This window comes from Colobus angolensis, unplaced genomic scaffold (assembly GCF_000951035.1).
Source record: "Colobus angolensis palliatus isolate OR3802 unplaced genomic scaffold, Cang.pa_1.0 Scaffold306, whole genome shotgun sequence".
In the NCBI taxonomy this organism is placed as follows: Eukaryota; Metazoa; Chordata; class Mammalia; order Primates; family Cercopithecidae; genus Colobus; species Colobus angolensis.
The window spans coordinates 3498498-3511888 of NW_012116333.1; the positions used below are offsets into that span (position 1 = coordinate 3498498).

Here is a 13391-nt window from a genome sequence, read left to right on the forward strand (position 1 = left end):
CCACACACTCAAAGCGTTGGTCGTACAGTTTTTTGTTTTTCTGTTGGTTTGTTTTGTGTTTTTTTGTTTTTTGAGACAGAGTTTTGCTCTTGTTGCCCAGGCTGCAGTGCAATGGCGTGATCTTGGCTCACCGCAACCTCCGCCTCCCGGGTTGAAGCGATTCTCCTGCCTCAGCCTCCCTAGTAGCTGGGATTACAGGCACGCACCACCACGCCTGGCTAATTTTTTGTATTTTCAGTAGAGACAGGGTTTCCCCATATTGGCCAGGCTGGTCGTGAACGCCCGACCTCAGGTGATCTGCCTGCCTTGGCCTCCCAAAGTGCTGGGATTACAGGTGTGAGCAACCACGCCCAGCCCCTACTGCAGTTTTGACACTGGGATGTGAACCCGTCCACACTCCTGCCCTAGAGAGGGGGCCAGTGTTCCTCCCATTGACTCTTGGCAGCTGTGACTGCTTGGACCAATAGAGTACAGTGGAAGTGACACTGTGTGACTTCCAAAGTGATGTCATAACAAGTTCTCCAATTTCTGCCATGCTCGCTGAAAACACTCTTGGAACTTTGGGCCACCTGTAAAAGCCCAAGCACCCTGAAGCTGCCATGCTGGGAGGAAGCCCAGGTGACACGGGGAGGTTACATGCAGGGTCTCCATTCACAGTCCCAGCTGAGCCCAGGTTTTGAGCCCTCCTGCCCAGGAGCCACACTTGTGAGTGGAGCAGCCTCCGGATAATTCCAGTGCCCAATCCTTCAAGTCACGTCGGGCTGCTCAAGCCTTCCCATCTGGGGCCCCAGACATGAGGAAGCCCTCCCTACTCTGCCCTGAGTGCCTGATCATCAGAACCTGTGAGCGTAATAAAATGCGCCTGTTCTGTGTCTCTAAATGTAGGTGGTCTGTTACATAGCAGTAGAGAACTGGAATGTCCTTCATTCACAAGGACTCTGGCAACACTGCAGTTTCCATCTTCTTCCAGATCTGCCATCTCCTGGGGGACTTAAGTGTCATACAAATAACCTCCCATTGCCAACACTCTGGCCTCCCAGTCCTTGACCTCCTCACCCACAGCAATGTCCTCACCTGTCACCTGGGCTAACTCTTCTAGTGAACAAATGGCAGGGTCTAGTGGTTTTAAGGGACACTGTGAGGGCTGTTATAAGGGAAATGGAGGCTTCCTCTTGTAGCCGCCCCAAAGGTCTTGTGCCTCCCCTCTGGTGTTGTCAATATGCAGGATATTGGGAAGAGCTGCAGGTCACAAAGTCACCATGTCAACCTTCCTGTCAACCATAAAGGAATTCTGTCCCCAGGGTGGGGGAAGGGCCAGGCAGGTAGCTGGAGGCAAGTCTCCCAGAGCCAGCTGCTGACCCTAGTCCCTGCGATCTGGGGAGGTACCTGGTGGAGGGCCGCAGTGTGTACTGGTGAAAGGGCAGGAGGAGGGGTGTGGCCCTTGGGCATAAGGGGAGGCGCCAGAGAAGGTGGCCAGAGGTGGCCTGTGCTCAGCCTATCTGGGCCCTGGCACAGGCACCCAAGAGTGAGGTGGGGTCACAGGGACGGCCAGATAATGAGGAGCCATGGCCGCTGGGGGCCCTGCTTCCTGCTCTTCCTGCTGTTGCTTCCTCCACCGCTTTTTAGAGCAGGAAGCCTTCGGTACCATGGACCTGGCTGGAGAATGTTTCAACGCCTGGCCTTGGGCTCCAGGAGGGCCCACCACCGCCATGGCCCAGGATGGAGGCAGCACTTGCGCCAGGGGCAAACAGGTCACAGATGCCAGGGCTCATTTGACCTCTACTTCATCTTGGACAAGTGAGTGTCCCTTCCAGCTCTGGCCCTGGGTCACCTTCAGGAGCCACCACATCTTTTTCACTAGGGACAGGACGCCACTCAAAGAGATGCAAGCTTCCGTCACAGAAGCAGGGCCAGCCCTTTGGTCAGACCAGACCTGGGCCTCCTGATTTTCTGAGGCACAAAGAATGCCATGGCTGTCTTTTCGTTGGTGCTTCATCTCCCGGATGAGGAAAAAAGCCACCAAAGGGGTTCTGGACGATCCCCTATCCCCCAATCAACTGGGTCAGCATCCTCATCCTCAGGCTGCTGCAACAGCTGATTGCTCGGACCTGCTTCTCAGCAGTTCTCAGAAGCGCACTGTGGATGTTTGGGGTTTTTGTGTTGTTTTGCTTGTTTGTTTTTCACGCAAATAACTTCTATTTTACTGGGCCCCGGAGAGATTGCTTTGTTGCCTGTGTTGGTCATTCTAATGTCACTGCTTAGAGAAGGCCTTTGGTTGGCTGCTTCTAAGTGCTTCTTCTACAACTTGGAGAGCCACGTGATAGTTCCTGCACTTTCAGCAACAGTTGGGTCTGTTTCAGGGTGGCCCTGGGGAAACTGGGCTGTGTATTAGGCACCTTCTGGCTCACCAGGAAGGAGAGAGGCAATATTCAGCTTTGGAGAGATTGCCTTGGTTCCCTTTCCCACTCCTCCTGCTAGGTGGGAATACTCTCTGTGCTTATTCAGTAGAGCAGTAGTGCAGTCTTTAGGAGACCAAGCACTTTCTGGTCTCCAAAACCCTTTCCCTGCACTCCTGGCACCTCACCACAATCCTGGGCTGTGAGTAGTGCAGGTAGTTTTCTATCTGGTTCCTGGACAAGGGCGGCTCCTGGAGGTTGGGGAAGCATCCAGAGACAGCTGGTGTGACAAGACTCCGGCTTCCTGTGCTGCACTCTTTCCAGCATCGCAGGTTGAAGTTCCTCTGAATGTTTTCATTCCCCCGGATACTGATGCTTAGGGGACGTGCACCCCAGCCCACCAATTCCTATGGTTTGTAACTGCTCTGCTACTCTTGGGGAAGGAGCAACTCAGTTCTGGAGACAGGCAGACTCCACTCACTGGCCACATAGTCTTGGGCGAGTTGCTTCGTCATTCTGTGCCTTCGTGTCTCCCATCTGTAAAAAGGGTATCTTCATTTTCACCTTGCCAAGTGTGATGAGGATGAAGGGAGAATTTGCAGGTCAGAGGCAATGACAGAGGATGGGGATGAAGGGACCTGCCAGGAAAGGCAGAGTCACAGGCTGGAAACTCATAGGAAATGCAGAGGCCCTGATGCAATCCCAGACAGACTGGATGACAGAGAATGCAGAGGGAGTGCCTAGAATGGATGTAAAGGCAGCAGACAAAAGCAATCTTAATGAATCTTCGTAACAAGGCTAGGGGTAAAGGGTATTGCCCCATTGTAAGGAGGAGGCAATGAGGCAGGCCATGGCCAGGAAATGTCCCACCACAGCCTCCAGATAGACATCCACGGCGCTGAATTGAAACTCTGGATTGTGTGACTCCAAAGCCCATCCAAAGACCATGCAGCTGGGCAGGACCCTGAGAATCTTGCAGTAGTCCTCCTGGCAGAACAACATCTACTGCCTGCAGGGAGACTCTTTGGTCGTTCATGTCCAGCCTATTCATGAGACTCATTATTCATTGGTTCATTCATTGGATTGAACTGGAAGAAAATGAATCAGCCTCCCATGTGCTTCTATTCTTGGCCAGGTGACCTTTTAGGCCTCTAAGTGGGAGTGACCCATTGTATTTTTTTGAGTAATTTTTTAATTGTGGGAAAACATACATAACAAAAATTTACCATTTTTAAGTGTGCAATTCAGCGGCATTAAGTACTTTCACAGCATTGTGCAGCCACCACCATCCATCTCCAGAAATGTTTCATCATTGCTTATTGAAACTCTATTCTCAGCCGGGAGCAGTAGCTCACTCCTGTAATCCCAGCAATTTGGGAGTCAAGGTGAGAGGATTGCTTGAGTCTAGGAGTTCAAGACCAGCCTGTGAAACATGCAAAATCCTGTCTATACAAAACATATAAAAATTAGCCAGGCATGGTGATGTGTGCCTCTACTCCCAGCTACTCAGGCTGAGCTGAGGCAGGAGGATTGCTTGAGCCTGGGAGGTCAAGACTGCAGTGTGTCAAGATCACACCACTGCACTCCAGCCTGGGTGACAGAGTGAGACCCTGTCTCAAACCCCATCCACACCAAAACCCCAAACACGTCTATTCCCATTTAACAATAACTCCCCATTCCTTCCTTTCCCCAAGCCCTAGTGACCTTTAGTGTATTTTCTCTATCTATGAGTTTGCCTATTGTAGGTACCTCATGGAAGTGGAGTCACACAGTATAATCATACAAGCATATAATATTTGGCCTTTTCTGTCCTTTTTCACTTAACATAATGTTTTCAAGGTTATTCCATGTTGTAGCATCCATCAGAATTTCATCCCTTTTATGGCTGAATAATATTTGTCTGTATATATATGTACCACATTTTGTTTATCTTTTTTTTTTTGAGTTGTAGTCTCATTCTGCCGCCAGACTGGAGTTCAGTGGTGAGATCTTGTCTCACTGCAACCTCTGCCTCCCGGTTTCAAGCGATTCTCCGTGCCTCAGCCTCCTGAGTAGCTGGGACTACAGAGGCGTGCCACCAGGCCAGGCTAATTTTTGTAGTTTTTAGTAGAGACAGGATTTCACCATATTAGACAGGCTGGTCTTGAACTCCTGACCTCATGATCCCCCCCACCTCGGCCTTCCCAGGCACTGGGATTACAAACATGAGCCACCACGCCCGGCCTGTTTATCTTTTCATCTGTTGATGGACACTTGGGTTGCCTCTGCCATTTGGCTATTGTGAATAATGCTGCTATGAACACCGGTGTACCCGTATCTGTTTGAGTTCCTGCTCTCACTTCTTTTTGGTATATACCTGGGCGTGGAATTGATGGATCCTATGGTGATCCTATGTTTAGCTTTCTGAGGAAATGCCAAGCTATTTCCCACAGGGATTGCACCATTTTTCTTTCCCACCAACAAAAGTCTAACGTTTGTTATTTTTTGGTTTTTGATAATAGCCACCCAATGGGTGTGAAGTTGTATCTCCTCGCCGCTTTCATTGGCATTTCCCTAGTGACTAGTGGTGTGGAGCATCTTTTCATGTGCTTATTGGCCATCTGCATATCTTCTTTGAGGAAATGTCTATTCAAATTCTTTGCCCATTTTTTTGTTGTTGCATTTTTTTGTTGTTTCTTTTTCGTTGTTGTAGGAGTTCTTTGTATATTCTGGATATTAATCCCTTATCAGGTATATGAGTTGCAAATATTTCCTTCCATTCTGCAGGTTATCTTTTCACTCCCTTGGTAGCGTCTTTGGTGCACAAAATTTTTAATCTGGATACAGTCTCAACTTTTCTATTTTTAATTTTGTTGCCTGTGTTTTTGGTGCCATATCCAAAAAAATCCCCAAATCTAATGTCATAAAAGTTATGTTTTCTACTAAGAGTTTAAAAGTTTTAGCGTTTACATTTAGGTCTTTGACTCATTTTGAATTAATTTCTGTAATGGTTTATAGAAGGGTCCAACTTCATTCTTTTGCATGTAGACATCCAGTTGTCCCTGCACCATTTTTTGAAACTACTGTTCTTTCCCACATTGAGTGTTCTTAGCACACTGGTTGGAAATCATTTGACCACAGACATGACAAGTTATATCTGAGCTCTCTATTCTGTTCATTGCTCTACATGTCAGTCCTTATGTCAGTGCTGTAACAGTTTGATTACTGTAGCTTTGTAATGAATTCTGAAATCAGGAAATGTGTATCCTCAATTTTGCTCCTCTTTTTCAGATTTTTTTTGTTATATGACTAATGTCCCTTGAAATTCCATATGTAATTTAGTGCAAATTTTTTTATTTCTGCAAAAAAATGCTGTAGAGATTTTGATACAGATTACATTATCTTAACAATATTATTATTGTGCCTTCTGATTCATAAGCATGCAATATCTATCCATTTATTGTGTCTTTAAATTCTTTCAGCAATGTTTTACAGTTTTCGGTATACATTTCTTTTGCTTCCTTGTTTAAATTTATTCTTAAGTATTTTGTTCTGTTTGATGCTATCGTATACGAAACTTTTTTGGTTGATTTTCCATATTTGGATTGTTCATTGGGGGCTTTTCCAACCAATACATTCTCTCCCATTTCCACTCTACACAGTGCCCCACTTAACCTGATCAGCCACCTGGATGGCCAGCAAAAGCCCCACATCCCAGGAAGCTTCTCAGTCCCAGGCAGATGGGGCTGGGTGGTCACCTTATGCTGACCACTCAACTGGTGAAACTCATGACCTCGGATGATCCAGTGGCCACTGGGGTGTGTACCCCAGCCTCAGCTGTGCTGGAGTCAGGCGAGCTTGTTAAGAGCCTGCTGGGAGGCTGGGGGCGGGGCAGACACTTGCCCACCTGACAGATGCACTCATCTCCCTGACCCATGTCTCCTGTGTCCTTTTGTTTTAGGTCTGGCAGCGTGAACAACAACTGGATTGACCTTTATATGTGGGTGGAGGAAACAGTGGCGAGGTTCCAAAGGTACAGATCTCCCACATGGCAGCCTCCCCTGAGCTGCAGAGAGCTTTTCCTCTGGAAGGCAGGCAGAGGGCACATCCCATCATATAGGGTGGGTGTGGGAGTCCCTCGGTGGGGGACACAGAGCACAAGGTGGCATTCTGAAGCAGGAATGAGGCCAGCGCTCACTGGTTCCATCAGGTCTCAGCAGCCTTGGCTGGCCCGGGCATATTGCAGGAGAGGCAGTTTGCCCTTGGGGACATCACATGCTGGGAAGGGACAATAGGCAGGGAAACCAGTGACTCAGTCCTGGAACCCCAGGTTACACAGTGCTGAGGGCTCAAGTAGGGGACAAAGAACTCACCTGGAAGGTTGAAGAAAAAAGCAGGAACTCCTAAGGACAGTCAACGGTGATTTCCAAGGATGTGGGTCTTTGAACTGGGTCTTGTAGGATGGAAAAGACAGGGGACCTGTGGTGGAGTGAGTGGTCTTGCTTGGCTGGGAATGAGGTTAGCTCAGGGAGGGCTGAAAGAGGACTGGGCAGGTCAGCTTGAGGCTAAAGCCACAGGGGCTCATTGTGCCAGGCCAAGGAGCTGAGATTTCCTGCTGTGAGCCATGGAGAGCCAGAGAAGGCTCTTGAGCAGAGGAGTGGCATGATCAAGATGGCACTTAAGGAAGAAAAGTCTGATGACTGTGGGTAAAATGAGTGGGCAATAGGGCAGGAGCCGTTAGGAGCTCTGCTGGGGACATATGACAGCACTGTCACTGAGGGCTACTGAAGGTCAGCCGGCAGGAAGGAGGGTCAGGGAGAGGAAAGGGAGGCTGTGTGCATGGCTGCCAATAGAGACTCACTCCTCTGAGATGAAGGAGAAATGAGGGAGAGGATGGGGAGGAGGGAATGGGGTGAAGAGGCAAAGAATTTTCCAGTAGAAGGGAGGCCAGCTGGGAGGGCTGTGTGTGCATCTCCCTGCCTGTTCATTATAAGGTATATGTGTCTGTGTGTGTGTGCATGTGCCCGTGTGTGGGTGCCTTGTATGTGTGTGTTCATGTGAGTGTGTGCATGTGTGTGTGCATGTGTGTGGGTGCATGTGTGTGTAAGTGTGTGCGTGTGTGTATACGTGTGTGTATGGGTGTATGTGTGTGTGTGGTGTGTGTGCCTGTATGTGCATGTGTGTGTGCACGTGTGTGCGCCTGTGTGCATGTGTGTGCCTGTGTGTCTGTGTGTGTGCCTGTATGTGCATGTGTGTGTGCATGTGTGTGCACCTGTGTGTGCATGTGTGTGTGTGCATGTGTGTGTGCAAGTGTCTTTGGGGTGTTAGGATTGTGAAGATGCAGTGAGTTGCCATCCTGACTCTCTCTTCTATGGAGCCCTTGTCTCCACAGGCCTCAGAGTCCTTCACTACATTTATCTCACCTCCTTGTGTCCAGCAAGGGACTCCAAAGCGGAAGAGTTGGGGCGGGAGGTGCAGAATTGGCCTCACCACCCTGGCTTCTGAGCTGGTGCCTCTGGCTTCTCACCAGCACATGATTCCTTCACAGCTCACATATTCGGATGTGCTTCATCACCTACTCCACAGACGGCCAGACTGTCTTGCCACTCACCTCAGACAAGTGAGTGCTGCTTGGATCCCCCAAGGGGTCTGGTGAGCTTGGCCAGAGGGAGCTCCAGGGAGCTGAGGGGCTCCCGGAGACCTTGGTTGGGAGCCTGACAGCACCCAGGGCAGGCCGGTCAGGGCAACTCACAGTACCCACCTGACCTTAGCCCCGGCTCCCCTGCACCCTCCTACCCATGGCTGCAAGGTTACCCGCAGGCCCCTGTGCTCCAGTTCTCAGCCTCCCCCACTTCACGCTTCCCTGCCCTCTCTCTGCCCTGTCTCCTTCCCTGAAAGGTGGCTGTGAGGATTCCCGGGGTGCAGGGGCTGGCGGTGGGGGGGTGTCTTGTGAACACACACCTGTGCGGGCGGCTGCTCTGCGCCTGTTCCCCCTGCCCTGGCCAGTGTGGGAGGGAGACAGGGTCAGAGCTGGTGGTGGGAGTCGTGGGGCTTTAGTGCAGGGATGCTGGCAGGCCCAGACTGGGGAGTCCCTGGGTGGGGTTCTGAGATCCAGGGCAAGCTGGGAAAGTGGAGGGAGGCAGGAGGAACAAGCTCAGGCGGCTGGAACCCAGGCCCAGCAGGGAGCACTGCAGAGTTCCTGTTTGGTGGGAGGTGAGGGCCCTTCCAATGCACATGCCTGGAACTGGGCCCAGAGGAGGTGAAGCGCAGAAGAGAGGTGAGGACACTGAGGACTGGATGGGGGACTGGGCCTCACTTGCAGCTTTGAGGAAATACAGGGTAGGGGAGCTTGAGTTTGTGTGTCCTGCGCTGTGGGTTTATCAGACTGGAGTGGGTGTGAGGTGGTAAAAAGCAAGTCTATGGGGGAGGACTGTGGTGAGTGACCCAGACAGGGAGTGGGGTTTGGGCATGGCCAGAGAAAGGCCAGGCCGTCGCCTCTTCTGGGTATGGATGGGCCTGGCCTCCTCTCCTCCTGGGCTGGGCAGGGCAGGGCTCTTAGAGCTCCGGCCATGGCAGGGATGCTCTGCCCACAGTGGGAAGCCATCCTTCAGGGTCCATGCTCTGCCCAGCCTTGCTGTGCAGGCTTAGCTTGTCACATTGGATTAGCCTGACCCTGAGTCCCTGGCCCGTCCCAGTCCTGCCACCAGAGCCAGTCCTGGCTGCCCCAGCCCATTCTGTCTGTTTTAATAGCAGCTGACAGGCCACATCCCCCAGCCAGCCTGCAGATAGTGTTCGGCCCCTGCATGCACAGCCGTCGGGGCTGCCTCTCCAGCCTTTGGTCTTTTTGTTTCAGGGGCACAGAAAGTCAAGGAGGCCAGGCAGTCTAACTAAGCAGATTTGGTACTTCCTGTGTCAGGGTAAAGATAGAGCAGGAAACTGAGTCAGGGTCAGGGGTCTGGGGCCGTGAAGGCTGGGTGTAGGGCTGGGGGTTTGGCAGGATGACTTTTCCCAAATGCAGCCCTACCTGTCAAAGGATGGAGTGCCCAACACAAGAGAGTGCTTGTTAGGGTTAGGGTTTGGATTAGAGTTAGAGTTAGGAATGTCAACCCCATTGTCAGTGGCTGACTCTCAGTTGCCCATCCCTGGTTCAGGAGTAGGGCTAGGGCTAGGGCTAGGGCTAGAGTTAGAGTTAGAGTTAGTTAGAGTTAGAGTTAGAGGAGTTAGGAATGTCAGCCCCATTGTCAGTGGCAGACTCTCAGTTGCCCATCCCCAGTTCAGGGTTAGGGTTAGGGTGAAGATTAGAGTTAGAGTTAGAATTAGGAATGTCAATCCCATTGTCAGTGGCTGGCTCTCAGTTGCCCATTCCCGGTTCAGGGTTAGGGTTAGGGTTAGGGTTAGGGTTAGGAATGTCCGCCCCAGTGCAGTTCCTGACTCACAGTTGCTCATCCATGGGAAGTTCCCACTGTCACCAGAGATGGTCCAAGCAGGGCCCTGGTGAAGTTCCCCAGGCCTGCATTCTCTGTAACTGGGATGAGCTTAGAAGGGCTTGAAACCTCTGGTCAAAATCACGATGAGGAATGAGCAGGACAAAGCCCTTGCCTGGCCCCTTCCTTCATCCGGGAGGCCTTGCACAAAGAACAGTGGCTCCCAGAGAGCTTGGGAGCTGATTTTTAACAGTCAGTGTCTTTCCCGGTCAACCACCTTTTTAAATTTTTTCAGGAATAGAATAAAAAATGGTCTTGACCAGCTTCGGAAAATTGTACCTGACGGACACACATTCATGCAGGCAGGATTTAGAAAGGTATAGACCCCTTGATCTCCTAACTATAACTCTAACCCTAACTGTAACCCGAACCCTAACCTACAAAATCTTAGAGCATCAGTGGGATCATCTCACTTTCCAGGCTCAATATTTCTTCATTTTCTTGCAGGCAATTCAACAGATTGAAACGTTCAACTCCGGAAGTAAGCACCTGCCATCCCCATGGTGGTCCCATAGGGGGAACAGAGCTGGACGAGAGCCTCAGAGAGCTCTGTGTGCAGATTCTGCAAGGCCACCCCTGCCCTGCCTCTTGGAGCAAGTTGCTCAGCTGCTCTGAGCTCCAGGTCCCTCCCTGGTGCAGTGAGCATAGTAACCCCCTGCCCCATGGAGTTCTGAGAACTGTGTGGGATCCTGCATGTGTACTCCTGGTGCTCATAACCCTGAGGTGCTTGCCCTCCAGCTGGGCTGGGCTGTGTGAAAAGGAAAAGAGAAGAGCCAAGGGGTTTGCCCCCTTGCATGCACCTTAGTCTTCCTCCTCCCTTCTACGTCTCCCCTCCGAGTGACTTGCATTCCCTGACCTGTCTCATGTGGTACAGAAGGCTGTCCAGGGCCCCCAACTCCCGTCCCTACCGTGTTGCTGCAGCTCTTGTCAGGAAAAGGCAGGGCTGGTGAGGAAAGGCACTGAGGTGGCTGTGGGGTCCCCTGCCCAGCTGCCACTGACCTGGAGTCCTGAACTCCTGGGCCCAGAGATGCTGGCAGGGCTGCCTGCAGGCTCTGCTCATAGCAAGACCCAGCCCCCTGGGAGCCTCCCTGGGCCTGTCTGTTACAGGAGGGCCCAGCAGCTCCTCCTCCTGCCCATGGGACAGGCCTGTGATTGTTGAGTCCTGGCTAGAGCTGCTTTCAGGCAGAGGTGGTGCAGGCTGCTAGTGGGTGAGGGTTCAGGCAGCCTGGTGGGAAAGACTGTGCTCCTTTCAGCCCTTCCTCTGTAAAATGGGTGCTGGGCTGAGACCTCCCTTACTCTAGGGGGTCTCTGGGTGGCAGGTGCTTGGGTCTTGGCAACCTCTCCTCTGGAAGATGAGGTGGGGGCACCTGGCCATGCCCTGGAGTGGGCAGTGCTGTGGGCCCAGCCACTTGCAGAGGTTCCGGAGCTTCTGGAGGTCACTCCTGGTGCCTTTGCTGAGCAGGCCACTCTTTGCTTCTTCTACAGACAAGGTTCCCAGCATGATTATTGCTATGACTGATGGAGAACTGGTGGCACATGCATTTCAGGACACTCTCAGAGAAGTGAGTCCAGTTCATACTTACCAGCATTTTGCTCCATGAATTTTGATGACTAATACTCAATGCCTTCTTTCCCTTAGGCTCAAAAGGCTCGGAAACTGGGGGCCAACGTTTACACCGTGGGTGTGGCTGATTATAAGCTGGACCAGGTAATTCCAAACAGGTGACCAGGCACCACTTTCGAGCCTAATGGGGAAAGGCGTCCCAGGTGGCTTTCCCAGGGCCACCCCGAGGATGGTTGTCTAAGCTGCCCCAAGTGAGATGGGCCAACCCATGGCCACTGCAGAAGTGATTGACAGCGTGTTGTACAAATCCCACCACGCCAGAGGGGAGGGTGGAAGAGCTCCCCACTCCCCACGAGTGGGCTGCTGGCTGGAGAAGGCTGCAACATTCAGAGCCTGACATTCTGCTGCCCCCAAAGCATGGGGGCAAGACACTGTCCCCTGGGCCTGGAGTCTGCTGCATCCTCTCCTGGCGGGGATCCAAGCCAGCTCTGCTCTCCGTAGATAACAGCAATTGCAGACAGCCCGGACCACGTGTTTGCAGTGGAGAATGGCTTCAAGGCTATGAGAAACACCATTGATGCTGTGAGTGGGCGGAGGTGAGGGGCTGGGGGCCTGGCTCCTGTGGCCGGAAGCTCACTCTCCCTGCCCCGCCCCACCCCTCCTGTGTTCCAGCTCACGTCAAAGGTCTGTCTTGACGTGACATCGGTGGAGCCTCCCACTGTGTGTGTAGGAGGTGAGAGCTGCGGAGGCCCCGCGGTAGCCACAGGGTGGTGTGCATGAGTGCAATCGTGTATGGAGTGTGTGCATTTGCTTGGTATGTGTGGGGGAGGATGTATATGGGGGAGGATGTGTGTGGGGAGTGTGAGTGTGGTGTATGTATGTGGTGTGTGTGTGTTTGGTGTGTGTGGGGTGTGTGTAGTTCGTGTGGGTGCAGTGTGTGTAGTGTGGGAGGTGTGCTGTGGGAGGCTTGATGTGTGTGAAGTCTGCGGGAGAGGGTAATACGTGGTCTATGTGCTGTGGAAATGTGTGTGATTGTGCGGGGTGTGTAGATGTGCTGTGAGTGTGGTGTGTGGGGTATGCATGAGTGATGCATCTGTGTGTGTTGTATTGTGGGGTGTATGTTGTGTGGGAGCTGAGGTGCTGTGTAATATGTATGTGGGGGTGTGAGTGTATATGTAGGGGGCATATGTACGTGTGTGTGTGGTATATGTGCAGTGTGTGTGTGTGGCATGAGTGGGGGTCGTGTGGGAGTGTGTGGGAAGGTTGCCTGGTGTGTGGAAGGCTGCTGGTGTGTGGGAAGGCTATCCGGTATGTAGGTATGTGGAGTCCAGTGTGTGTTTGTGTCGTATGGGGAGTTGGGAGTGTGTTGCCGATGTGTGTGGTGTATGTATGGGATGTGTGATGTGTCTTTGGTATTTTTGGTGTGTGTGTGCTATTTATGTGTGTGGTGTGTGGGTGTGTGTGCTTTGGGTGTGTGGTGTGATGTGTGTGGTACGGGGTGGGTTGAGTGTGTTTGTGGTGCAGTGTGCATGGGTGGGTGGGTGTGGATGTATAGCCCATATGGGTGTGAATGTGAGTGTCTGTTGGTGTGGAGGGAATATGCGGGGGTGGGAGTGTGAGTACCTATGTACAATTAGTGTGCTGTTACCTCACAACAATAAGTTTAAAGCAAGAAAAGAGGCCGGGCGCGGTGGCTCAAGCCTGTAATCCCAGCACTTTGGGAGGCCGAGACGGGCGGATCACGAAGTCAGGAGATCGAAACCATCCTGGCGAACACGGTGAAACCCCGTCTCTACTTAAAAAATACAAAAAACTAGCCGGGCGCGGTGGCGGGCGCCTGTAATCCCAGCTACTCGGGAGGCTGAGGCGGAGAATGGCGTAAACCCGGGAGGCGGAGCTTGCAGTGAGCTGAGATCCAGCCACTGCACTCCAGCCTGGGCGACAGAGCGAGACTCCGCCTCAAAAAAA

General features: G+C 52.0%; 1 protein-coding gene across 1 annotated transcript in view; it reads left to right on the forward strand.

Annotated features, from left to right (window-relative positions):
- Positions 1-1292: 1292 nt before the first annotated feature.
- LOC105517738 (anthrax toxin receptor-like) overlaps positions 1293-13391 on the forward strand; it is a 42425-nt gene continuing 30326 nt past the window's right edge. The window contains exons 1-10 of the mRNA XM_011950397.1: positions 1293-1322; positions 1627-1797; positions 6337-6408; positions 7924-7995; positions 10095-10176; positions 10307-10340; positions 11345-11421; positions 11499-11567; positions 11925-12005; positions 12096-12156. Of these exons, the coding sequence (XP_011805787.1) occupies positions 1664-1797; positions 6337-6408; positions 7924-7995; positions 10095-10176; positions 10307-10340; positions 11345-11421; positions 11499-11567; positions 11925-12005; positions 12096-12156 (682 nt within the window). The 5' untranslated portion in view covers positions 1293-1322; positions 1627-1663. The remainder of the gene's footprint in view (positions 1323-1626; positions 1798-6336; positions 6409-7923; positions 7996-10094; positions 10177-10306; positions 10341-11344; positions 11422-11498; positions 11568-11924; positions 12006-12095; positions 12157-13391) is intronic.